Source organism: Monodelphis domestica, chromosome 4 (assembly GCF_027887165.1).
Source record: "Monodelphis domestica isolate mMonDom1 chromosome 4, mMonDom1.pri, whole genome shotgun sequence".
Lineage (NCBI taxonomy): Eukaryota > Metazoa > Chordata > Mammalia > Didelphimorphia > Didelphidae > Monodelphis > Monodelphis domestica.
Window position 1 is genome coordinate 2845178 of NC_077230.1, and position 25627 is coordinate 2870804.

General features: G+C 33.1%; 1 protein-coding gene across 4 annotated transcripts in view; it reads left to right on the plus strand.

The window, feature by feature from the left end:
- The window catches only part of DSCAM (DS cell adhesion molecule), an 829709-nt gene that overhangs the window by 439844 nt on the left and 364238 nt on the right, over positions 1 to 25627 (plus strand). For all 4 annotated transcript variants that reach the window (XM_056825955.1, XM_056825956.1, XM_007493072.2 and 1 more), the window contains 2 exons: positions 16785 to 16904; positions 25022 to 25195. In XM_056825955.1, the coding sequence (XP_056681933.1) occupies positions 16785 to 16904; positions 25022 to 25195 (294 nt within the window). The remainder of the gene's footprint in view (positions 1 to 16784; positions 16905 to 25021; positions 25196 to 25627) is intronic.

Genomic DNA, 25627 nt, shown 5'->3' on the forward strand with positions numbered 1-25627 from the left:
TATCTGTACAATGAATTTATGAATGGCAAGAATAAATATACAAAAAGTAAAAGTTAATGTTACAAACTTATAAGTTACAAGCAAAATTCCAAAGAAAATGTATGAGAAGGCATTCTATCCCATTCCACCCTTTTACAAAGGTAGAAAGCCCATAAGTGTGATATATTGGATATGCTCTCAGGTATATTAGATGTATTGATAAGTACTTATTTTTCTTGATTCCTTAAAATAATAATTTTTAAAATATGAACATATTTTTTACTTTCTAAAAGAAAGTAGTGGCAGAAAAATGTGCTAATATAAGAAACATCAAAAGACAGCAATAAAATTTATTTATTCAAACTGTCATAGTATTCAATGAATTATTATTTTTTAGATTGTATGGCTTCCTAAAGTGCTATAAAATCTACAAGTTTTAGGAAGTATTCTTGGTTTCATCATAAGTAAGGTTCACTGACTTAATCCTACTAGGTTGTATCTAATATTAGTAGTAGTCAGTTTCTGTGAAATATGACAAAATAATTTTGAATTATGTCATAAAACCATATTTGAAAATTATAGATTCTATCCTTCTACACTTACATCTCCTCGTTTATGTAATCTTATTTGTTTTATGAAGTATTGTCACTAGAACTCCAAGCTGAAATTGGCCTAAAGTGGAACCCACAAGATTGACAACGGGGAAATTCTAGAGGTCAACTAAAACTTTTCCTTGCAGTTACTCATAATTTGAATAAAATTTCTTTTTCATAGATATGTCAACTTGCACAATGAAGTTCATTCCACAATTCCAAATATTTTTCTTTTGCATGAAATTAGTCTTCTAGAAAATGGATCAAAATCCCTATTCCCTTAAGATGTTCTCTGTCCTAGACAGGTATTTACAATTGTTTATATGTACCTTCAAGTACCATGCTAGTCAGAACTGAAGGCTGATTAACACTCTGACATGTAGTAACTAAAATTACCCAAATGAATCAGAAGCTGCCTCCATTATCAAGATCTTTTCAATAATATTTACTTTGTCTATAATTTTCTAGGTTATCTTACTGGGCTTTCTGTATATCTTTCTTTGACTCTATTAGTCTGATATTTTTATTTTACCTTTATGTTTCAACAGCAACTCACTATTCCTATGATTTAAATTCAACTAAATTTAATAAACATTTATTAAAAGTGCTTTATGTTTGTTTAGCAACTATTACAATACCTTGCACATAGATTAAAATACAAACTATCTTTAAGGAGCTATAATCTATTAGGATTAATTCAGCATATCAAAAAGTATGCATGAAACTAGATAAAATATAGTATTATTTTGTTTTAGCTATTTTATTGAGTTATATAAAGTATCCATTTGATAATCTGATATAGTATTAAAACTCTAAATTAATTTTTGTGATAATATCATTTTGTTCTTATTGTCATGGCCTAGTCATGAAGATTGAATAGTCATTTGGGTATTTAAATTCATTATTTCTTTTAGAAGTAATTTGTAGTAGAATCTATATACATATTTTGTGATCTTTGGTAGTTTAATCTCCAAATTTTTTATATAGGTTTTAGTCATTTGGAATATGCTTTTCCTATTGCTTTTGGATTTTTTTCTTTCCAAAAATTCAACTTAACTTAGGAAATCACTAGCGTCCCCTTGTCCAATTTTAGCTCTTACTAAATTACTTCCTTCCATGAGTTTCTGGATCTTTTTTTCCAATTTGTATGACTTTTATTTCATAATCCTTGATTTTCTTACATTGCTCTTTTTTTTCCCTAATTTTTCCTCAACCGCTCTCATTTTCGTTTTTCCAGTTTTTTGTTTTTTTTTTTAACCTCTCCCAGAAGCTGTTTTTGAGGTTGTGGTCATTTATTGCTTTTTTTTCTTTTTCTTTTTTTTTGCTGTTTTTGAAGAAAGTATTTCTTTCAGAGCTGAGCCAGCAGTCTCTCAGAGGGGAGGGTCTGTCTGTTTAAGTGGAATGATTCAGTCAAATAATGGACGAGAGGCACTGCATGCTCAAGCCTGTGTCAGGCATCACACTGTGACCTCCCATGGCACAAGGTTCGTTTATTATATAGGATCAGTGAGTACATACTTTTCTGGCATACAATTTTCCACATACATGATCTTCTGCATTTAATTGGATATATCACACATTAACAAATCACTTAATCAACAATCTATGATCATTTACCATGTTGCTACAACAATGAAATTTGTGATGGATATAGATGATATAGATAGGGTAATCTGGAGATTAGTTCCTTTTGACCAACTAAGAGAATCATTGTTGCTTTTGAGTAGCTTTCACAATCAATCACAATTACTTAGGAGATGGATAACAAAAGGTTTCGTAGCTAGGTACAGGGTTAAAGGGTAACTTAAAGCAGATGAGAATTGGGGTTTTCCTCAATTTACAAGTTCTATTTTTCTTGTGTTACTTTATTTTATTTTATTTTTTTACTTTTAAACATTATTTTTATTTGGTCAATTTCAAACATTATTTCTTGGATACAAAAATCATTTTCTTTTCCTCCCTCCCCTCCCACCACTCCTCCCATAGCCAACACGTGATTCCACAGGGTATCAGATGTGTCCTTGATCCAAACCCATTTCCATGTTGTTGGATTTGCACTAGGATGTTCATTTAGAGTCTACATTCCCAAATCATATCCCCGCAGCCCCTGTTGTCAAGCAGTTACCTTTCCTCGGTGTTTTTACTCCCATAGTTTGTCCTCTGCTTGTGGATAGTGTTTTTTCTCATAGATCCCTGCACATTGTTCAGGGACATTGCATTGACACTAATGGAGAAGTCCATTACATTCGATTGTACCAAAGTGTATTAGTCTCTGTGTACAATGTTCTCCTGGTTCTGCTCCTTTCACTCTGCATCACTTCCTGGAGGTTGTTCCAGTCTCCATAGAATTCCTTCACTTTATTATTCCTTTTAGCTCAATAGTATTCCATCACCAACATGTACCACAATGTGTTCAGACATTCTCCAATTGAAGGGCATCCCCTCATTTTCCAATTTTTTTGCCACCACAAAGAACCCAGCTATGAATATTCTTGTACAAGTCTTTCTCCCCATTATCTCCTTAGGGTACAAACCCAGCAATGCTATGGCTGGGTCAAAAGGTAGGCAATCTTTTAGTGCCCTTTGGGCATAGTTCCAAATTTCCCTCCAGAATGTTTGGATCAATTCACAACTTCACCAGCAATGCATTAATGACCCGACTTTGCCACATCCCCTCCAGCATTCATTACTTTCCATAACTGTCATGTTAGCCAATCTGCTAGGTGTGAGGTGATACCTCAAAGTTGTTTTGATTTGCATCTCTCTGATTATAAGAGATGTAGAACACTTTCATGAGCTTATTAATAGTTTTGATTTCTTTAACTGAAAATTACCTATTCATGTCCCTTGCCCATTTATCAATTGAAGAATGGCTTGATTTTTTTGTACAATTAATTTAGCTTTTTGTAAATTTGAGTAATTAGACATTTGTCAGAGGTTTTTGTCATAAAGATTATTTTCCAATTTGTTCCTTCCCTTCTGATTTTAGTTACATTGGTTTATCTTGTACAAAACTTTTTAATTTGATGTAATCAAAATTATTTTACATTTTGTGACTCTTTCTAAATCTTGCTTGGTTTTAAAATCTTTCCCTTTGCAAAGGTCTGACATGTATACTATTCTGTGTTAACATAATTTACTTATTGTTTCATTCTTTATGTTCAGGTCATTCACCCATTCTGAGTTTTTCTTGGTGTAGGGTGTGAGATGTTGATCCAAACCTAATCTCTCCCACACTATCTTCCAATTTTCCCAGCAATATTTATCAAATAGTTGATTTTTTTTCCAAAAGCTGGGGTCTTTGGGTTTGTCATAGACTGTCTTGCTGAGGTCATTTACCCCAAGTCTATTCCACTGATCCTCCTTTCTGTCTCTTGGCCAGTAAAAAATTGTTTTGATGACTACTGCTTTATAGTATAATTTGAGATCTGGGACTGCAAGGACATCTTCCTTTATATTTTTTTCATGATTTCCCAGGATATCCTTGATCTTTTGTTCTTCCAAATGAACTTTGTTATAGTTTTTTTCTAATTCAGTAAAAAAGTTTTTTCAAAGTTCACTGGATATGGCACTAAATAGATAGATAAGTTTGGGTAGCATGGTCATTTTTATTATATTAACTTGTCTTACCCCATGAGCACTTAATGTTTTTCCAATTGCTCAAATCTAGTTTTAGTTGTGTGGAAAGTGTTTTGTAGTTGTGTTCATATAGCTCCTGTGTTTGTCTCTGCAGATAGATTCCTAAGTATTTCATATTGTCTAAAGTGATTTTGAATGGGATTTCTCTTTCTAATTCCTGCTGCTGAGATATGTTAGAGATATATGCTGATGACTTATGTGGGTTTATTTTGTATCCTGCAACTTTGCTAAAGTTGATTATTTCCACTAGCTATTTAGTTGATTCTCTAGGATTCTTTAAGTTGACCATCATGTCATCCACAAAGAGTGAAAGTTGGTCTCTTCATTGCCAATTTTAATACCCTCAATTTCTTTTTCTTCTCAAATTGCTACTGCTAGTGTTTCTAGTACAATGTTGAATAATAAAGATGATAATTGGACATCCTTGTTTCACTCCTGATCTTATTGGGAATGCATCTAGTTTATCCCCATTGCAGATGATGTTGGCTGATGGTTTTAGATAGATGCTGTTTATTATTTTTAGGAAAGACCCTTCTATTCACATACTACCTAGTGTTTTCAATAGGAATGGGTGTTATATTTTGTCAAAGGCTTTTTCTGTGTCTATTGAGATAATCATGTAATTTTTGTTGGTTTGCTTGTTGAAAGAGTCAGTTATGGGGAAGGTTTTCCTGATATTGATCCATCCTTTCATTCCTGGTATAAATCCCACCTGATCATAATAAATAACCCTCGTGATGACTTGCTGGAGTCTTTTTGCTAATATCCTGTTTGTGATTTTTGCATCTATGTTCATTAAGGAGATTGATCTCTAGTTTTCTTTCTCTGTTTTTGGCCGGACTGACTTTGGGATCAGTACCATATTTGTGTCATAAAATGAATTTGGTAGAACTCCCTCTTTTCTTATTATGTCAAATAGTTTGTATACTATTGGGATTAGTTGTTCTTTGAAAGTTTGATAGAATTTACTTGTGAATCCATCAGGCCCTGGGGATTTTTTTCTTGGGGACTTCTTTGAGGGCCTGTTCAATTTCTTTTTCTGATAGGGGATTATTTAAGAATTCTATTTCTTCTTCTGTTAATCTAGGCAATTTATATTTTTGTGAGTATTCATCCATATCACCTAGATTGGCATATTTATTGCCATATAATTGGGCAAAATAGTTTTTAATGATTACCTTAATTTCTACTTCATTGGAGGTGAGTTCTCCCTTTCTATCCCTGATACTGTTAAATTGAATTTCTTCTTTCCTCTTTTTTATTAGATTGACCAATATTTTGTCTGTTTTGTTTGTTTTTTCAACATACCAGCTTCTAGTCTTATTTATTAGTTCAATAGTTCTATCACTTTCAATTTTATTAATTTCTCCCTTAATTTTTAGGATTTCTAATTTGATTTTCTTCTGGGGAGTTTTAATTCATTCACTTTCAAGTTTTTTTTTTATTTGCATGTCCAATCCACTGACCTCTGCCCTCCCTAATTTGTTAATACATGAACTCAAGTATATAAATTTTCCCCTGAGTACTGCTTTGACTGCATCCCATAGAGTTTGAAAGAATGTCTCATCATTGTCATTTTCTTCAATGAAATTATTAATTGTTTCTATGATTTGTTCTCTGACTAGTCGATTTTGGAGAATCATATTATTTAATTTCCAATTAATTTTTTATTTGGCTCTCCATGTACCCTTACTGATCAGTATTTTTATTGCCTTATGATCTGAAAAGGTTGCATTTATTATTTCTGCTTTTCTGCAATTGTATGCCATGTTTTTATGACCTAGTATATGGTCAATTTTTGTGAATGTGCCATGTGCTGCTGAAAGAAGGTGTATTCCTTTTTGTCTCTATTTATTTTTCTCTATATATTTACTAACTCTAATTATTCTAAGAATTCATTCACCTCTTTTACCTCACTATTATTTATTTTTTCATTTGATTTATTGTTGATAGTGTTAGGTTCAGGTCTCCCAGTAGTATAGTTTTACTATCTATTTCCTCATTCAATTCTACTAGTTTCTCCATTAGAAATTTGGGTGCTATACCATTTGGTGCATACATGTAGATTAGTGATATTTCCTCAGTATCCATACTCTCTTTTATTAGGATGTATTTACCTTCCCTATCCCTTTTAATCATGTCTATTTTTACTTTGGCTTTGTCAAATATCATGATTGCAACTCCTGCCTTCTTTATGTCAGTTGAGGCCCAATTGGTCTTGCTCCACCATTTAATTCTGACTTTGTGAGTATCTACTCACCTCATGTGTGTTTCTTGTAGACAACATATGGTAGGATTCTGGATTCTAATCCACTCTGCTATTCATCTATATTTTATGGGTGAGTTCATCCCATTCACATTCAAAGTTATGATTGTCACTTTTGAGTTCCCCAGCATTTTTATATCCTCTCCTAGTTCTGACCTTTCTTCTTTTGCAACATCCTTTTAAACCAGTGGTTTACTCTTAGTCAATCCCCCTATTCCCCTTGATATGTTTCCCTTTCTGGACCCTCCCTTTTTGTTCCCTTCTTGTTTTTTTAGGGTCTGTTAAGTTCCCTCCCCCCTCTCCTTCCCTCCCTTTCTTTTTTGAACTCCCTCCCCTAGTCCCCCTTAGTTTTCCCTTATTCCTTACCCTGTAGGATAATATAGACTTCAAGATCCCAATGGATCTAGATGCTCTTCCCTCTCAGAATTGATTTCACTGAGAGTAATATTCGAGTATTACCTATTAGCACTCTCTTCCTCTCCCACTTATAAGAGTATTTTCCCATCCCCTTCCCATGTGTATCTTTGTGTGACAAAGATTATTCTATTTATTTTATTTCTTCAAGTATCTCTTAGTACCATCATTGATTCCCCTGCCCCTTTTTTGTATATCATTTCATAGCCTTTAATGCCCCAATCTTTTCCTATGAATGATTCTTCTATTTACTATAATAATGAAAATGTTTTTTGAGAGTTACAAATAACATTTCTCCTTATATTAATATATATATATATATATATATATATATAACTTGTTCTAATTGTAGCCCTCAATGAAGAGAGTTTGAATACAATTCAAATTTTTTTGAATTTTAAAAAATTTTAAATTTAAAGAAATTTTTACATTTTTCTCCTTTTCCCTCTCTTTCATATTTTCCTTTTCATGTTTCTCTTGGTCCTTGTGTTTGGAAATCAAACTTTCCACTTAGTTCTGGTCTTTTCCTTACAAATACTTGGAAATCTTCTATTTTGTTGAATGCCCATACTTTCCCCTGGAAGTATATAGTCAGTTTTGATGGATAGGTGATTCTTGGTTGAAGACCCAGTTCTCTTGCCTTTCTGAATATCATGTTCCAGGCTTTGCAGTCCTTTAGTGAGGAAGCTGCCAGGTCTTGTGTGATCTTGACTGTTGCTCCTTTGTATCTGAATTGTTTCTTTTTGGTTTCTTTTAGGATTGTCTCCTTAGCTTGAAAGCTCTGGAATTTGGTAACTACATTTCTGAGAGGGTTTTTTTGAGGGTTTAGTGTAGAGGGTGTTCTATGAACTCTTTCAATGTCATTTTTCCCCTTTGTTCAGGAACTTCAGGGCAGTTTTCTTGGATGATCTCTTGTAGTATGGTGTGAATATTGATGTTTATTTCTGGCTTTTCTGGTAGACCAATGATTCTCAAATTGTCTCTCCTTCCTCTGTTTTCCTGATCTGTCACCTTGTCAGTGAGATATTTTATGTTTTCTTCTATTTTGTCAGTCTTTTGACTTTGCTTTATTAATTTTTGCTATTTTACAAGATCATTGGTTTTCAGTTGCTCAATTCTGGTCCTTAAGGCCTGGTTTTCTGTTATAATCTTTTGGTATTCTGCTTTAACCTTTTGGCATTCAGCTATGATTTCTTCATTTTTTTGGAACCATTTCCCACTTCTTTTTCCAGAAGGCTTCCATATTTTTGATAAGCTCCAATTGAGATTATGCCAGGGCTTGTGGACAAGTTCCTTTTTTTTCTTTTTTTTTCTGGTATTGCCTTTGTTTGAGTTTCATCCAGTATTTCCTATGTAGCTTGGGTTTTTCCTTCGTAAAATTTATCGAGGGTCACAGCTTTCTTTTGGAGTTTTTTTTAAGAATTTTGAGGCACCTGTGCACAATTAGCCATTTTCCTGGATGTTTTCCTTTCCCTCTTTAGTCAGAAATCTGAGTCAGCTGGGCAGGTTCTCTGCATGTGGAGTTAAGGAGCAAGGAGTCTGAGGCAAGCTCTCGAATCTCTGCAGTCCTTTGCAGCTCTTCCCAGTGCTACCTTCCTAGGGGCAGTCAAGGTCTGTGCTCTCCTGCCCACTTGGGTTTCTGGTCTAGCTGCTTTCAGGGGTGTTTCTCCAGCTGTCCTAGTCAGCTCCCAAGGACCTAGAAATGCCTTCACTCTAGAAGTACTCCTCTCCCACTCCCTGGTTCTGGCAAGCATGCTGGCTCTGAGCACCTAAGGTCTGTGCTCTCTCACACTTTGGGGTTTCCCGCCTAGCTGCTCTCAAGGGTTGGTCCTCTGTGGTCCCAGCCAGCTCCCAAGGTTCCAGAGGTGCCCCTTGCTTACTCATCTAGGCATACTCTGGCTCTGGCTCTGTAGGTGGGGATGGGGGAGGGTGGATCGGTTCGCACTTGGGTGAAAGCCCTTTCACACTCTTATAGACTAGAAAAGCCCCAATCCCATGCACCTTCAATGCTGCACCCTACTGTACAGCTCCTCCACTCCTCTGAAGATGATTAAGGTCTTTGGGGTAGTCCTTGTCGGTGTGTGCTGGGGAGAGGAAGTGACCCGCATTTAGACTGCCGCCATGCTTACCCGGAAGTTCTCTTGTGTTACTTTAAAGCACCTAGCAATGTTGTCTGGTTTCTGTATGTTAATGAATTCAGTGGAGTATGTTAACAGTGTATGTTTTAGAGGAAATATTTAGTGTGGTGCTTAAGCATTTGACTGGTGTTCTATGAACTCTTTCAATGTCATTTTTCCCCCTTGTTCAAGAACTTCAGGGCATTTTTCTTGGATGATCTCTTGTAGTATGGTGTGAATGTTTCTGTTTATTTCTGGTTTTTCTGGTAGACCAATGATTCTCAAATTGTCTCTCCCTCCTCTGTTTTCCTGATCTGTCACATTGTCATTTGACTGGTGTTGGGTATGGGGCCTTGGAATGTGTCTCTTATTGAGAGAAAAAGGAGGGGTAATTGGTATTGATCTTTAGGTTTTAATTCTATAATCTTTTGGGGGTACTAATCTGGGGAGTTTGGGGTAGGATGTATATTTATTCTATAAGTATTTGCTCTTATATCATTTCTTTCTTATTGGAGAGAAAACAATAATCATCCATTATTGAGGGAAGTTAAAGAGAGAGAGAAGTCACAGAGAGGGATCAGTTGGGGCCTCATTTTCTGGGGGCAGCTTTGCAGTCTCCATTTCCCCAGACTGTGCCTCTATCAGACAGCAAGGGTATTGGCTCTCCACAGTATTTTTATTCTACTGTCTTCTAATTTTGAGCCAATGTTTTGCCTGTCCCCCATAATAGTATAAATAGTTGGGTTCTTTCTTCTTTGTTCATTTTTATTTTATTTTATTTTATTTTTAATTTTAGCATCCAGGCTAATAGACTGAATTACTGGCTTTTTCTTAGAGTTTCAAGTTTCCTAATGAGCTGGGATATGTAACCTTATTTTCAAAAGTTTTTGTATATTTTTTTCCCCTGAGTTCCACTTGGTTATTTCAGCTCATAGTCTAGGACCATGTTGGCAAAGGTATGGAATGGAGGGGCCTGCTCCATTCCCCCTTTCCACAGCTCCTGAAGACAAGTTTTTTCATGCTGTGCCCCTCTGTCCAACTCCAATGCAAGCACTTCCTCCCTCTGCTATCAAGAGTAATGTAGGCGGCTCACTGGCAGCTTGAAGTTGCAATTTGGGCATGTGAACTCAAAAAGGTTCACAACACTGGTCTAGGGTTTGATGTAATCCTGAGTTCCCTATTAAGCCCCAATCTATGATTGACATGTGTTCCAACCAGAGCCCACAGGCAGTTCAGCCACTGTAACTGCAAGAAGCCAGCCCACCTCCCCCTGTGGTAGCAAAAAGAATCTCTGCTCTCCTGGGTATGGCCACAGATGAGAGGGTCCTAGTCCCTCAGTAATCATACTCAATTGTATGCACTCCTTCCTTACTCCTCCTTACTGCCATAGCCCAGGATAGAGCAAGTGTCTAGATCATTTTCCTTGGGATTCTGAAGTCCCTGAGGTTTGAGATCCTGCCCTTAGGATCTGATGCCCATAGACTCTGTTGTGTATACTTCTTTAATCCACAGCTGTAGTCCAGCTGGGCTTTCTGGAGTCAAGGCTGCAGCAGACACCATCTCTCTCAAGTTCTCCTGCCTGTGGATCCAGTGCTATCCTTGGGACAAACAAGGTCATTACTTTTAGATTTTGCCATTAGCTTTCATTTTATGTTTCAATTTTGCTATAATTCTTATCCCAATTAATGTCTTTACTGCTCTCCTAGGATTTTTAAAATAAATTATATTATCAGCAAAAAATAATTTATTTCATTTTTACTTATCTTTATACTTTTAGCATGTTTTTCTTTTCACTTCTCTGGCTAGCATTTCCAGAACTATAGAAACAAGTAATTGTTGAAAGAGTAGTCATCCTTGCTTCCATCTGTATTTATTCAGTATGGTTTTAGTATCTTGTTTGCTTTGGGTACTCATATATATATATATATGTATATATATGAGAGAGAGAGAATATTTTTATATGTAAATTTATTCATTTTATGATACTAAAAGAGGTCCTTCTACACTTACACTCTTTATGTAGTTTTAAGGAAAAATGAATCTTATACTTTCTCAAAGGCTTTTTTTACAGATTATAAAATGATCATGTGGTTTTGAAGACTTTAAAATTTTTTAATATGATTAGATTATGAAGATCCAAATTAGTTTTATTGTTGAGGTCATTGCTTTCCATTCAAATATTGGGTGATTGAGTTTCATTTATATACCATTTTTGTGCATTCTTGAGTGCAAAATAGTTATATGAATGATATCCTGGATGAACTACTATTGTCTTTTTTATACATTTTAAAAAAGCTAATTCACTAATGTTATCAATCTATAGATTTCTGCTTCCTTATTCTTCCTTTTTTGGTTATTAGAACTATTTTTGTCTCATGAAAAGTTTTATAGAATACTTTTTCTGTCAAACTCTGAGAAAAATGTATATATTATTGGTATTAAATGTTCTTTAAAACTTGACATTTTTCTACAAATCCAGCAATTCCCCCTTTCCCTTTGGAACTTCCTGTACAGCTCTTTCTATTTAGTTTTCTGAGACGGGATAATTCAGTTATTAATTTTCTTTTTATTATATGGAATATTTAATATTTCTAAGTGTTCCTCTATTGGCCATATATAATTGCTCAGGGGTTGATAATTATTTTATTCTTTGGACTTTTTAATTGATCATGCTATTTGATAGTTTATTGAGTTGATTATCTTCACTTTAATTGATTAAAGAATCAGCTTTTGTTTTTATTTTTATTTTTAACTTATCTAGTCCTCTAATGTTTAATTTGTCTTCTTTTGAGCTTATTTTATTTGTTTGTTGATGGACGTCCAATTTTTAAAATGTATATACAACTTTTTAATGTATATACAATTAAGTAACCCTCTCTTCCCTCTTTGTAAAGTATAGGTATTGTTATGGCTATTATCAGTATGTCGATTCAGCAGGAGCAATTTTACACAGTTACATTTTCTATAATTTGTTCATTGAATCAATATTTAGAATTTTATTGTTAAGCCTTCATTTGGTCCTGTTTTGTTTGTTTGTTTGTTTGTTTATGCTCCCTAAACTAATTAATATTTCTACTGTGTTATGATCTGTAAAGGATCTGCTATCTTCTTACACTTATTTCTAGTATCTCTATGACTAAGCAAAAGATCAGTTTTTATAAAAATTCCATGTGGTACTGAGAAATGTATATTTTTGGTGTTCTATTTAGAAGTCTCATTTATATTTTCTCTAATTATTTGTTTGATTTCATGTTTATCCTTCTGCTATATTTCTCCACAGCTGAGAGGCATATTAAAATCTACTACCATTATCATATTCCTATATGTGTCATCCTATAATCTAATTACTTTTCCATTAGCAACTTAAATGCTGATTTTTGGATTATATAAATTTAATATTTATATTAGATTGTTTTCTGATTTCTTTTAGTATAATGTACTTTCCTTGCATGTATATTTTCACTTGGTGTTTTTGCTGTGATTGTTAGTATAATTGGAATTCCTACTTTTTGATTTAATGTACTTAATGCATAATAAACTGTGTTTCAAGTCATTTTTTTCTGTGTATGTCTCGATTTTTTTTGGCATGTTTATTGTAGGCAACAGATTCTGTGGTTTTATTTTCTTTCAATCTGTCACTTTTTTTTCTTATTGTACTTTTTCATATTTAAAATTACTAGTGACCTTTATGTTTTCTTCCATTTGTCTATAATACTGTTTTATTTCTAACTTAGGTCCCCCCTCCTCCATTTCTCTAGACAGTATTTTGACTCTTTAGTGATGTTAGTCTAGTTATCAGGCACTTGTATCCACATCAGCTCCCTTCCACTTACTGATATGACATCCCTGTATTTCCTGTTTGTCCAATTCTTCCCTACTTTTGGAGCTTTGTTTAATATTCCAAAACTTTTCCTTATTCATTCCTATTTCTTCTTTTTATGTAGTTATATAATTCTTCCTCCCTTACACCTAAACTCCAGCAATGAGTAGTTCTTTGTCTCATGGGAGAAGAATTGTGGTCCTTGCTAGCCCCCATTTCCAAACTTTCAACCAATTATGGTTGTTCCCTGAACCTCAACTTTATATCCAGTCACATTACTCTTAATCCCTTTGCGCTGTCTATCATGTTGTGTTCTTAATATTTCCCAAGGTTTATTAAAGGGAAATGAACCTTTTTTCCCAGGGTCTTTACCTAAACAGAAGCAAAACATTGACCCATTTATTGACAGATAGCATGGCTCTGCTAATAAATGCTATCTTACATAAAGATCTACCTCAGTTTACCTCAAATTCAAATGCTACTATAAGAAGACTTGTATGAACTGATGGAGAATGAAGACACAGATCCAGGAAAATATATACAATAAAAACAACATTATAAATACTTTGAAAAATTTTAGAGCCTTCTGATATAAAAATTATGGGATGGGCTGAAAATGCAAAGTGATATGTGTTTTTTGAAATTGCCAAAATGGAAATTTGTTTTGCAAGAAATTTTATTTTTCTTTCCTTTTATCAATAGCATAAGAAGGGAGAGTAAGGAGATAAGAGGAAAAGAAAATAAATATTATTAATTGAAAAAAGTTACAAATGGGGAAAAAGTATTAAAACCTACTGCAAGAGTTGAGATGTTATATTCATATATTCTCCCAAAAAAGTATCCCAAATCACCTTACTAGCTAATATTTGATCTCTCATTATCTATTGAATCATTCCCTGATTGCTACAAATATTTGCAAATATGTCGTGTGAAAAAAGTATACTACTTAATTCCTTATTTTAATGTTTTAATTATAAGCTTTGGTATTATATATTGGTTTACTTTATTGTAGAGTATTTTATCGAGGGAGGGTTGGTTGTGATTTTTGAAATATATTATCTCAAAGAGGCCACAATAAACAGAAAAAGTAGCAACAAGCCTGGGAACCAGACTTCTCAAGGCACTCTCTTGAATATAGTTCTTCCTAGCTTCATGAAACATCACTGACTAATAGAAACTTTTTGCCTGTGTTTTTAAAATTGCTTTTGAATTGCTATTTCATTTGTATTTCAATCTCTGAGAATTCTAGGTTATCACCAAAAAATCTAAAACAATTTTCTGAAATTATAACAATAACTATTAGATAATATAATCAGGAGATTTTGGAGAAAGGAACAAGAATAATTCATTTTCTTTTAATCTATCTATTTTTGTAGGAAGTAAAACAAATGTTATTTGAAAACAGAGAAATTTGTAAATTTTCATAAATATGTGATGCTCATATCTGAGATATTTGCTACCTAAAAGCCCCAAATTATCTTTTAAAATTTAGTTTTCCTAACCAGATCTCCATTTATAAACTTAAACAAGGATCCCAATTCATCATGCCTATGGCACTATTCCTATCTGGATTTTCTATTGGATACTTACTGTTTCTCTTTGTACCACTACCTCAGGGTTGGAACTTTAGATTTTCTTGAATACAACACATTAGAGAATATTTAGGGGCTTGTTGGAATCTATTTTGCTCCTATAAGGGAACAAAAGTCTCAAATATATGGATAAAGATGAAAAAGTTTTTCAAAAGAAGTATACTTGATTATCTACAAAATATTTCTCATATTTTTCATAATTGCCTAGTGGATTTGGCTATGTGGTTATTCTTATATTTGTCTAGTGCCTGGGTCAGGAACTTACTAGATTTTTTTAAGATTTTTCCTTATGCTAAATTGGTAAAATATAATACTACTCATTTTTTGAGACTGCTCCACTGGTTTGCATCTCTATTTTAATTTGGTGTTTTAGAAATACCTAGATTGTGGGGTCATCTAGTCCAGGCCATTCTGATGAATGCCTTAGGCAGAGGAACTCTCCTTCTGTTATTTTTTTAATCAAAAGTTAGTAGTCAATAATGATTTCATGACACCTTGACAATAAGTCCCTGATAGAATATTCCACATTAAATAACTTTGTACTATATAAAATTCTTCCTTATGACTTCATCAAAAACATGTTTGACAACTATGTCAAATCTGCAGATAAAAATTTTAAGGACAACTAATATATTAAGTTGACAAGGTACAAACGTGAAATTCTACAAGTTAGAAAGTTGAGTTGAATTTAATTTGGTTAATCTTCTTGGTGAAAAATAGGAACGCTTACACTTTTTAAATATAACTTGTATAGGATGGAAGAGGAAGTATAACAGAAGTTAACCTGAAAAAAAAAAAGATCCAGTGGTGTATATTGAATTTGTTCTTTGCCTGCATTATGTGCAGTGTTATGGAGTTAATACTCCTGCTATGACGCCATGCTACTAAGAGTATGTGCTTAATTCTTGGCCACACATTCTCCAAAGGTCACATGGAGAGCATCTAGAAAATGAAGAACAGAATGGTGGAAGGACATCATGCAAGGATCGACTGATGTAACCAGAATGTTTCATCTGAAATTCTAAGCCTGCCAAGGGTTGCCTTATAGAGATAGAATAGACTTGTTTTTCTTGGCTCCAGAGGACAAGACTAAAAAGAATAAATACAAAATAAGATATAGAAATGATTGGTGGAAGACAAAGGAAGCTCTAGAGAATCTAAGGAAAAATGTAAAACTATCCAAAAGGAAAATGAGCTGGGGTTTTTTAATAGTGAATCCCTCCTCATTAAGAATCTTCTAGCAAAAAGTTGAATGATCACTTGCTGATTATGTTGTAGCATGCATGGTTGGACTGGGTGCCTTTCAAATCTAAGATTCTCTGTATGGGGGAAAAAAATCCTTCTTCCAGTGCCCCATTTATTCAACATTCTCTATTCTTTAAAAAAGAAAAAAGAAAAACATCATCATCACAAAATCAATCAAGCTGACTTTTCCCAAGTTAATATGCTAACTTCCTTGAGGAAATTTTAGCAGAAGTCATATTTTAGCAGCACAAAGTCTTAATTCAAGTGAGGTCACCTCCGATACTGGATTTTCAGCCTGCTCTAAATAATGTTTATAAGTAAGAAATGTTTTGATATGCTCTCCTTACTTGCAACCTTGTGCATATTGATATGGATGAAATATAAAATCATCATTTCACCACCTACAATAATAAGCCATAATTCAGAAGACCCCCTTCCTGACTCATCCCTGCCACTAAATTTTTGTTTAATCTTAATCAAATCACTTAATATTTATTAGTTGCCTCATCATAAAATAATTTTTGACTCAATGATCTTTAAAGTTATTTCTTGCTTTATTACTCTTCTTATTATTTGTCCCAGATTTATCAGATAAATCTTGTGCAAGTAAGACAAGAGGCGGAGACTTGTTAGTCAAAGAAATCAGAATGAAATTTGACTGTTTTATACTTGGTGTTAAATTTTGACATGAAATTGTATTTGATTTCTCCTGCTCTGTTCAATACCAAAGAAAAAATTAATACATGCATAAAATGCTTAGTTTTAAGAAAAAATGTCATGCTTATTTCTCAAACAATAATTTTTATGCTATTTTTCACAAAATGTATCCCTGAAGATGACATTTGATCATATGGAAACTAAAAGCAGAATGTGTTCTTAAGCTGGTTTCATCTAGCTCTAACATTAAGGTCCATAAAAGAGTGCCCAGTGCTAGGCATTTATAATATTAATTCATTAATTCATTTTTGTAAACCATAAAGTTTCCTGAGCCAGGTTTTCCCCTTCTGTATATGTGCCATTTTTATGCTATGATATATTTGAGGTTTCCTATTTCTGAGGTTCATTGGGCTTCTTACTGATTCTTCTTCTAAGTATTTAATCAATGTTTCCTCTTTTCAGTTCCACCAAAATTTGTGGTCCAGCCAAGTGATCAAGATGGAATTTATGGAAAGGCTGTCATCCTTAATTGTTCAGCAGAGGGTTATCCTGTGCCCACAATAGTCTGGAAATTCTCAAAAGGTATGGTCATATTGGATATTGGGTCTACTTGTAAACTCTATACACATGTAAAGTAATCGAGTATTATCTCAGCCTTGAGAAATTTTCTTTGGGATGAATGAAACCAAAGCATCTCTACATAGCTAGAAAGTAGCAGATATAAATAATACACATACTTTTTGGTTCAATTCCTTCATGTTGGTGCACTTTGCTAGCTCGTTATCTTATGCAAGGCTGATGCCATCTTCTTTAACAGAAGGCAACACATATTAATTGCCAAAAATCTAATTATCCTCTAATTTTGAATGTCTTTTCTATTTATTTTAGTTTTGTTTGTTTTTCAACCCTCTTATTTGTAAAATGCATTAGATGAATCAATCCTCTCTTTTTGTATTTTGTTCATGTACATTTGAAGGATATTATTTTTTCTAAAGAATAATTTATTTGTATACCAAAAAGCCATCACTTTTCATCATTGTAATTTTCTTTCACATTATTATTATTATTTTTATCATTATTTACTTGACACATTGGTTAGGTTTGCATTTGGGTTTATGTCTTGTTGTGGTCCCTAGACCACTAATTCTTTTTATTGTGTTATATCTTAAAATATGTTTTTATTACTTTTGTCTTTTTGCTGAGTATAATACTGTAGAAAGAATGGACCTTTACTGAAGTAGAAGACTTCCAAGTATTGGTGTTAGAAAGAGTAGATATAGGCAAAAACTATGAAATATAAGCACAGGACTCAACAAGATACATAAAAAAGTAAATATGTGTACGAAAACAGAAGAGACTATAGGAAAAAATGTTTATAATCTTATTGCTGCAGGTGAGGCAGTTGTTCTCTGAAGAGCATAATCAGTTCGTATTGCAACAATGAGTGTGGGAATGGTTTTTATTATCTTTAAAGAAAAATAAAGAAAAGGAACAAGGAAATACAGTAGGAAAAGAGAGGGGAGGGAGAGAAATTATCTCAATTTTTAAAAGTGAGCAAATAGAGGACTATATCAACAGCAACAACAACAAAAAGCCCATGGCAGGGGACAGTATCACTGGAAATTCACTTTCATATTAACTAGTCAATGGGCATAGAATATAAACATACTAAGATTTGGAGAGGGAGGAAAGAAGGGTAGTATGGACAGGGACAAATTTTTCATAAGAAAATTGAAACAACAAAAACTTGACCAGGGAATACCTAAGTTCCAAATGGCCAAAGTCACATGGAATGGTTACTGAGGGATATAGCTTTCACCTGCTGTAATAATTTAACCCAGAATTATTGCTCTTCACTTCTCACTAGTGGATGCAAATCATCTCAGTCCTTATATTAAGTGTCTCTTCATCCTAACTCCAGCTATTCCAGTGAAAACTGTAACTTTCAAAATTGTAACATTTTTGCAATTATTTTTTGCAAAGATAATCCTTAAAAATTCTCCCTAGAAAAAGAAAAGGTTTTTTTTTTCCCAAAAAAGGAGTGTACACAATGTACAAAACATCAAGTCAAAACATCCCCTCTCACACAGGGGAACTAATAGCTGGAGTGGAATCCAGGTGGACAAAACAAAACAAGCAATAAGCCTTCCCATAAGAAGCCAGTGGGTCCACCCCCTGAAGTGCATACTGAGGCACCCAAAGACAATTGGCCAAAGCAACAGAGAAGGCTATGCTGCAAGTTTGGAACAGTGCATTCTCTACCTTAGGATATGAACAAAACCTCAAAAGAGACAAATTCATAAGGAAGAATATATAATGAGCTGAAAATGAACAAATGACAAAGAAAAAAACATTAGAAAGTTCTTTTAGTGGCAAGGAAGATCAAAATATAAACTCAGTAGGGAACAATAATAGCAAAAAAGAAACATGTAAAGTCCCAAAAGAAAGTGAGAAATTATGTTAGCCCCCCCCAAAAAAAACCTCTTACAACTTGAAAAGAAGTTTAAAATCAAATTTTAAAAATGATAGAAAGATTGAACAACTTGTAAACTAGAATGGGCCAAATGGAAATAGAGACAAAAAAGTGAACAAAACAGCCCCATAAAGATAAGAATGGGACAAATGGAAAGGGAGGGCAAAAAAACTAAAGAAAAAACTTCCTAAGGAATCAAATGGGCCAAATAAAAAAGGAAGCACAAAAGTTCAAGGAAGAAAATCACTTCCTAAAAATTTGAATTGAATAAAGAGAATCTAATAACTCCACAAATCTTTTGGCTTTATTGTGTAAACAATAAAAAAAATCAAAAGAATGAAAAAAGAGAAGAAAATTTGAAATGCATCACTGGGAAAAGAACTGATCTGGAAAATAGATCCAAGAGAAACAATGTAAGAATCATCAGAATATCTGAAAGCTATAATCAAAAGAAGAGTCTGGACACCATATTACAAGAAATCATCAGGGAAAGCTTCCCTGATATCCTCAAACAAGGGAAAATAGAAATCAAAAGAATTCATCAGCCACTTCCTGAAAGAGATTAAAAATAAAACATTCCAGGGAGGTTATAACAAAATTTAAAAACTCCCAGACAAAGGAAATACTACTTTAAGCTGCAAGAAAAAATTTCAAATATCAGGGAGCCAAAGTCAGGCTTACACAAGACCTGGTAGTTTCTAATTTAAAGAACTAGAAGACATGGAATATGATATCCAAAAGGCAAAATATATTGATCTACAACCAAAAATCAGATGTACAGTGAAATTGATCATAATCCAATAGGAAAAAAGTGGTATTTAATGAAATAGAGGACTGCAAGGAATTCCTCACCAAACACACACACACACACACACACACACACACACACACACACATACACACACAATCCAGAGCTGAGAAGAAAATTCAATGACCAAATTTAACACTCAAGGCCAACCTAAAAAGATAAATAGAAGAGTGTAAACTTAAGGATTCAATAATATGGAATTGAGTACATTCATACCTCTGAAAGTGATAATTAAGATACTTGAGATTTATATGATACTTGAGATACATAAGGTACTTAAAGTATTCAAAACAAAGTTCTTAACATATTTATCACTATTAGGACAATAAGAAGGATATATATATATATATACATATATATATATATAATAAAGGGAGAAAGTAGAATTGGATGGACTGATATCCAATAACTCAAAAATATGGGTAGGAGGGGAGAAGAGAAAAGGAACACTAGAAGAAACTGAATTACCTCACATGAAGAGTAGCCTAAGAGTCAGTACAATGGAGGAGATGGGGGGATGGCAGGCAATACTTGAACTTTACTCCTATCTTAGTGTTAGCTTACAGTGGGAATGACATCCACACTCAGTCACTAATAGAAATAGGAGGGAAAGGAGAATAAGAAAAGTTTGGGAGACAGAGAAAAAGGAGAGCAAATTGGGGGAGACAGTGGTCAGAAGCAAAACATTTATGAACAGAGAAAGGCTGAAAAGAAAGAAGGGCAAACAGAAAATACGATGGAAGGAAACATAAAATAAGTAATTGTAATTATACATGTGAATGGAATGAATTCAACTATAAAAGGGAAATGTATAGCAGAGTGGACTGAGACTTGAAATCCCATACAATTCTGTTTACAAGAAATATATTTAAAGCAAAGAGACACAGAATAAAAGTGAGGAGCTAGAGCAGAATCTGTTATGGTTTAGATTAACTAAAAAAAACTGGTAGCAGCAATTAAGATCTCAGACAAAGCAAAAGTAAAAATTGATATAATCAAAGGATATAAGCAAAAATTATATGAATATTAAACACATATGTGCCAAATGTAGAGCCCTAAATTCCTAAAAGTTACATGAGTAAATATATGAGGAAAAATATGAATAAATATACAGTAAAATTTTACTAGTGAGGAACTTCAAACTTCCCCTTTCACAATTAAATAAATCCAACAAACAAATCCCACAATAAAAACAAACATAAAAGAAGTTAAGTAGGTAAGTAGAATTTTGGAGAAGTTTAATGTGATAGACCTCTATAGAAAAACTGAATAGCAATAGAAACAAACATACTTTTTCTCAGTAGTATCTGGCACCTTCACAAAAATTGACCATATAATAGGGCATAAAAATCTCACAACCAAGTGCCAAAAAACAGAAATATTAAATTCATCCTTTTCAGAACACAATGAAATAAAATTATATTCAACAAAGAGAAACCAAAAGAAAGACTAAAAAATCTTATCCTTAAGGATGAATGGGCCAAAGAACAAATCATAAAAACAATCAATAATTTCATTAAAAAGAGTGACAACATATCCAAATTTATGGGAAGCAGCAAAAGGTATATATAGGAAAAAATTTATATCTCTAAATGATTACCTTAATAAAATAGAGAAAGAAATTTTAGTCAATTAATGGACAGAAAACTAAAAAATATTAAAAGAATGAATTAAAAATTCTTAATTAAACACCAATATGGAAATCTTGAAAATCAAAGGAGAGATAAATAAAATTTAAAGGAGACCTTTGAACTAATAAATAAGACAAGCATCTGGTTCTATGGGAAAATAATTTAAATAAATAAAACCTTGGTTAATTTGATTAAAAAAAGGAGGAAGGAAACCAAATTTCCATTATCAAAAATGGAAAAATGGAAAATTATGGCAATGGAGAAGAAATTAAAGCCATTATTGGGAGTTATTTGGCTCAAGTATATGCCAATAAATCTAACTAACTGAAATAGATGAATATTTAAAAATATTAACTGCCTTTTTAAACAAAAGAGGAAATAGAATATTTAAACAACTCCATCATGTCAAAAGAAACTTGGACAAATCATCAAAGAATTCCCTAAGAAAAAGGTCACAAGGTCAAATACATTCACAAATGAATTCTACCTAACATTCAAAGAACATTAACTTTAATACTATGTAACCTATTTAAAAAAAATAAAGGATTAAGTAATTCTTCCAAATTCTTTTTATGTAAAAAATATTTGGCTGATACCTAAACCAAGGAAGACCTAACAGGGAAAGAAAATGATATACCCATCTCCCTAATGAACTTTGATCCAAATTGTTAAATAAACACTAGCAAAGAGATTGCAGCATTATATGACAAGTAGGATGCATCTTGACCAGATGAATTTTATACCAGGAATGCAGAGATGGTTCAATGTTAGGAAACCTATTAGCATAAGTGGACATATCAACAACAAAACACAGAAACCATATGATTATCTCAATAAATGCAGAAAAATCATTGGCAAAATGCAGCACCATTTCCTTATTTAAAAAAAGAAAACATTAGAATATAAGGAACTTTCTTTAAAGTGATAAATAGCATCTATCTCAAACTAGCAGCAAGCATTAACTATAATGGGAATAAACTAGAATCTTTCCCAATAAGATCAGGAGTGAAGAAAGATTCCCCATTATCACCACTACTATTTCATAATGTATTACGAGCACTAGCTATAGCAATAAGAGCAGGACAGGGAATTGAAGTAATTAAAATAGGTAATGAGGAAACTAAGCTATCACTCTTTGCAGATGATATAGGTGTGTGTGTGTGTATATATATATATATATATATATATATAACCTAGGAGAATTAACCAAAAAAAAAAACAAAGAGAAATAATTAACAATTTTAGGAAAGTTTCAGAAAATAAGACACTCACATAAATCATCAGCATTTTTATTTACTACCAATAAAGTTTAACTGCAAGAGATATAAAACAAAATTACATTTTAAATAACTGTAAGTATATGGGTATACTTAACAAACCGAACTCAATGACTATTTTAATACAAGAACAATACAGTTTTCACACAAACTCATACCTAAACAATTAAAAAAATATTGTCAATATAATTAAAATGACAATCTTTCCTGAATTAATTTACAAAGAAAATACCTAAAGGTTGTTTCTTAGAAATAGAAAAAATAATAACAAAATTCATCTGTAAGAATAAAAGGTAAGGAATATAAAAGGAATTAGTAAAAAAATATGAAGGAAGGAGACATAAACATATCAGATCTGAAACTATACTACAAAGCAATAATCAATGCAAAAATTTGCTATTAGCTAAGAGAGTAGTATATCAATGGAATAGGTTAGGAAATAATGGCATAGTAACCCAGTGTTCAATAACCCCAAACATTCAATCTATTGGGGGAAGAACTCATTATCTGACAAAAACTGCTAAGAAAACTGGAAAACAATATAGCAAAAAGTAGGCATAGAACAACATGTACAATACACCAAGATGAAGTCAAAATAGATATTTGACCGATAAATAAAGGGGAATACAGAAAAGCTTACCTGTAATATTTATGGACAAGGGAAGAATTTATGACCAAACAATATGCAAAGAAAACTATGAAAAAAAAATAAAATAGATAATTGTGATTACATCATATGAAAAATGTTTCATACAAACAATACCAATGTGAAGATAAAAACAAAACAAATTTGGGGAGTGAGGTGCAGTTTATAGCATCTCTGATCAAAGTTTAATTTCTTAAATATGTAGAGAATAGTGTCAAATTTACAAAAATAGAAAATATTCTCCAATTAAGTGTTCAAAAGATATGAATAGGAAATTCTCAGTGAGAGAAATTAAAACTATCTCTAGTCATATGAGAAAATGCTTCAGATCACTATTGATGAAAGAAATGCAAATTAAATAGCACATAGATACCACCTCATACCTATCAGATTGGTGATATGACCAAAATGAAAAATGACAAATATTGGAAGGGAAGTAGGAAAATTCAGACACTAATACATTATTGGTGGAACTGTGAACAGATACAAACATTCTGGAAAGAACTATGGAACCATGCCAAAAGGGCCTTAAAAGTAAATACACCCTTTTGACCCAACAATAACATTAGTGTGTCCATAATCCCAAGGAGATCAGATACAGAGGAAAGGATCTAGTTGCACAAAAACCTTTTTAGCAGTTCTTTCTGTGGTGGCAAAGAATTGGAAATTGAGAGGATGTCTATCAATTTGGCAGTGGCTGAAAAGGTTGTGGCATATGGCGGTAATGGAATTCTATTCAGAAAACCTGTAAAGACTTATATGAAGTGATAAAATGAAGTGACTGGAAAAAGGAGAACATTTTATGCAGTTACAGAAATATTGAATGATAATCAACTGGGAAGGACTAAAATATTTATAGCAAAACAAAACAATGTTCCAAGATAATCCCAAAGGGCTCATGATAAGAAATGCTATGCACAGTCAAAAAAAAGAACTGTTGGGAAATATGTATTGCCTGAAAGCACTCATATAACTTCTATCATTACCTATTACCTTAGAGAGAGGACATGTGGGAGGAAGGGAGAAAATTTGAATCGCAAAATGTCAGAAAATAATTGTCAAAAATTGTTTCTGCATGAAATTGAAAAAAGTTTAAAAGTTTAAAAATTATTGTCCAATTAAAACCACTCCTTTATAAAGAAGAATCTCTCCAACTTATTGAAAGATTAAAATTATTTAAAATGAAGATGTAGTTCAGAGATGTTTTCAGAATACACCATAAATACATTTAAAAACAAAGGCAAAGAAAATCTCTTCACAGTGTAATTATGATTGTCAATAGATTCTTACTATTAGATGTCTTTATCTTTTGTTTCTACAAAGTGGTGGCTTTGTTTTTTAATAGTTATTGCTAAATAAAAATCAACTTGAAATGATCACAATGATTATTCAGTGTAGTTTCCTTTTCCCTGTGGGATTCTAAAGACTGTCTTCCCTTGCATGCTATTTGTACCTGTGGTCTTTGATCTATTTGACATGGCCTTTGAAAGTAACATCCCTGAAGTTTTCTTATTCAGTCATTATTTATTCTAATCATACAGAATTAATAAAGGATGAAGAAAGGTGTCTATTTTTATTGGTCAATTTTTTTTATTTCCATTGTCCAGTTTCAATAAAATATTACATATTTTACTTTAAATTTGGATTTTTATCCAAAAGCTATTTGTAGACTTTATTTTCCAAGAGTTCTTGTGAAACACTATTATCTGAAAACAATGTATTTCTTTCCATGGAAAAAGTGGGAGCAAGGCAAGGAATCCATCCCATATTTAAGTGATGTCACATTAGTGTAAACACTCCCTCTCGTGGATCTTGCTGTTTTGTGTCCATCTTACTTACCTTCCCTTTTTTCATTGGGTTACAGGTGCTGGGGTTCCTCAGTTCCAGGCAATTGTCTTAAATGGGCGGATCCAGGTTCTTACGAACGGCTCCTTGTTGATTAAGCATGTTGTAGAAGAGGATAGTGGCTACTATCTCTGCAAGGTCAGCAATGATGTGGGAGCAGATGTCAGCAAATCCATGTACCTCACTGTTAAAAGTAAGAGACAAAATGTCTTTTTAAATATCAAAAAGTTCTCTTGTGCTATGTCTCTGTATGTGCCTTTGGAGCATTTACTTTTGAATAAACTTTCATGATGTCTTAAATGCTATGAAAGGCACTTGGGGGAATTAGTAGATGGAGCATTTGGACTTGAATCAGGAACACACCACTGTATAGGTAGGTGACCTCAGACACTTACTAGCTGTATGACATTGAGCAAGTCACTTAGCCTGTTGTCTTAAAAGGCAGCCAGGTGCATCAGTGGATATTCTGGGAGTGGAATTAGGGAGACCAAAATTAAAATCCAGCCTAAGACACTAGATATGTGACCCTGGGTAAGTCATTTAACCTCTGTTTGTATCAATCCCCTGGAGAAGGAAATGGTAAACACTCCCGGAGCTATGCCAAGAAATCCCCATGTTCAGTACT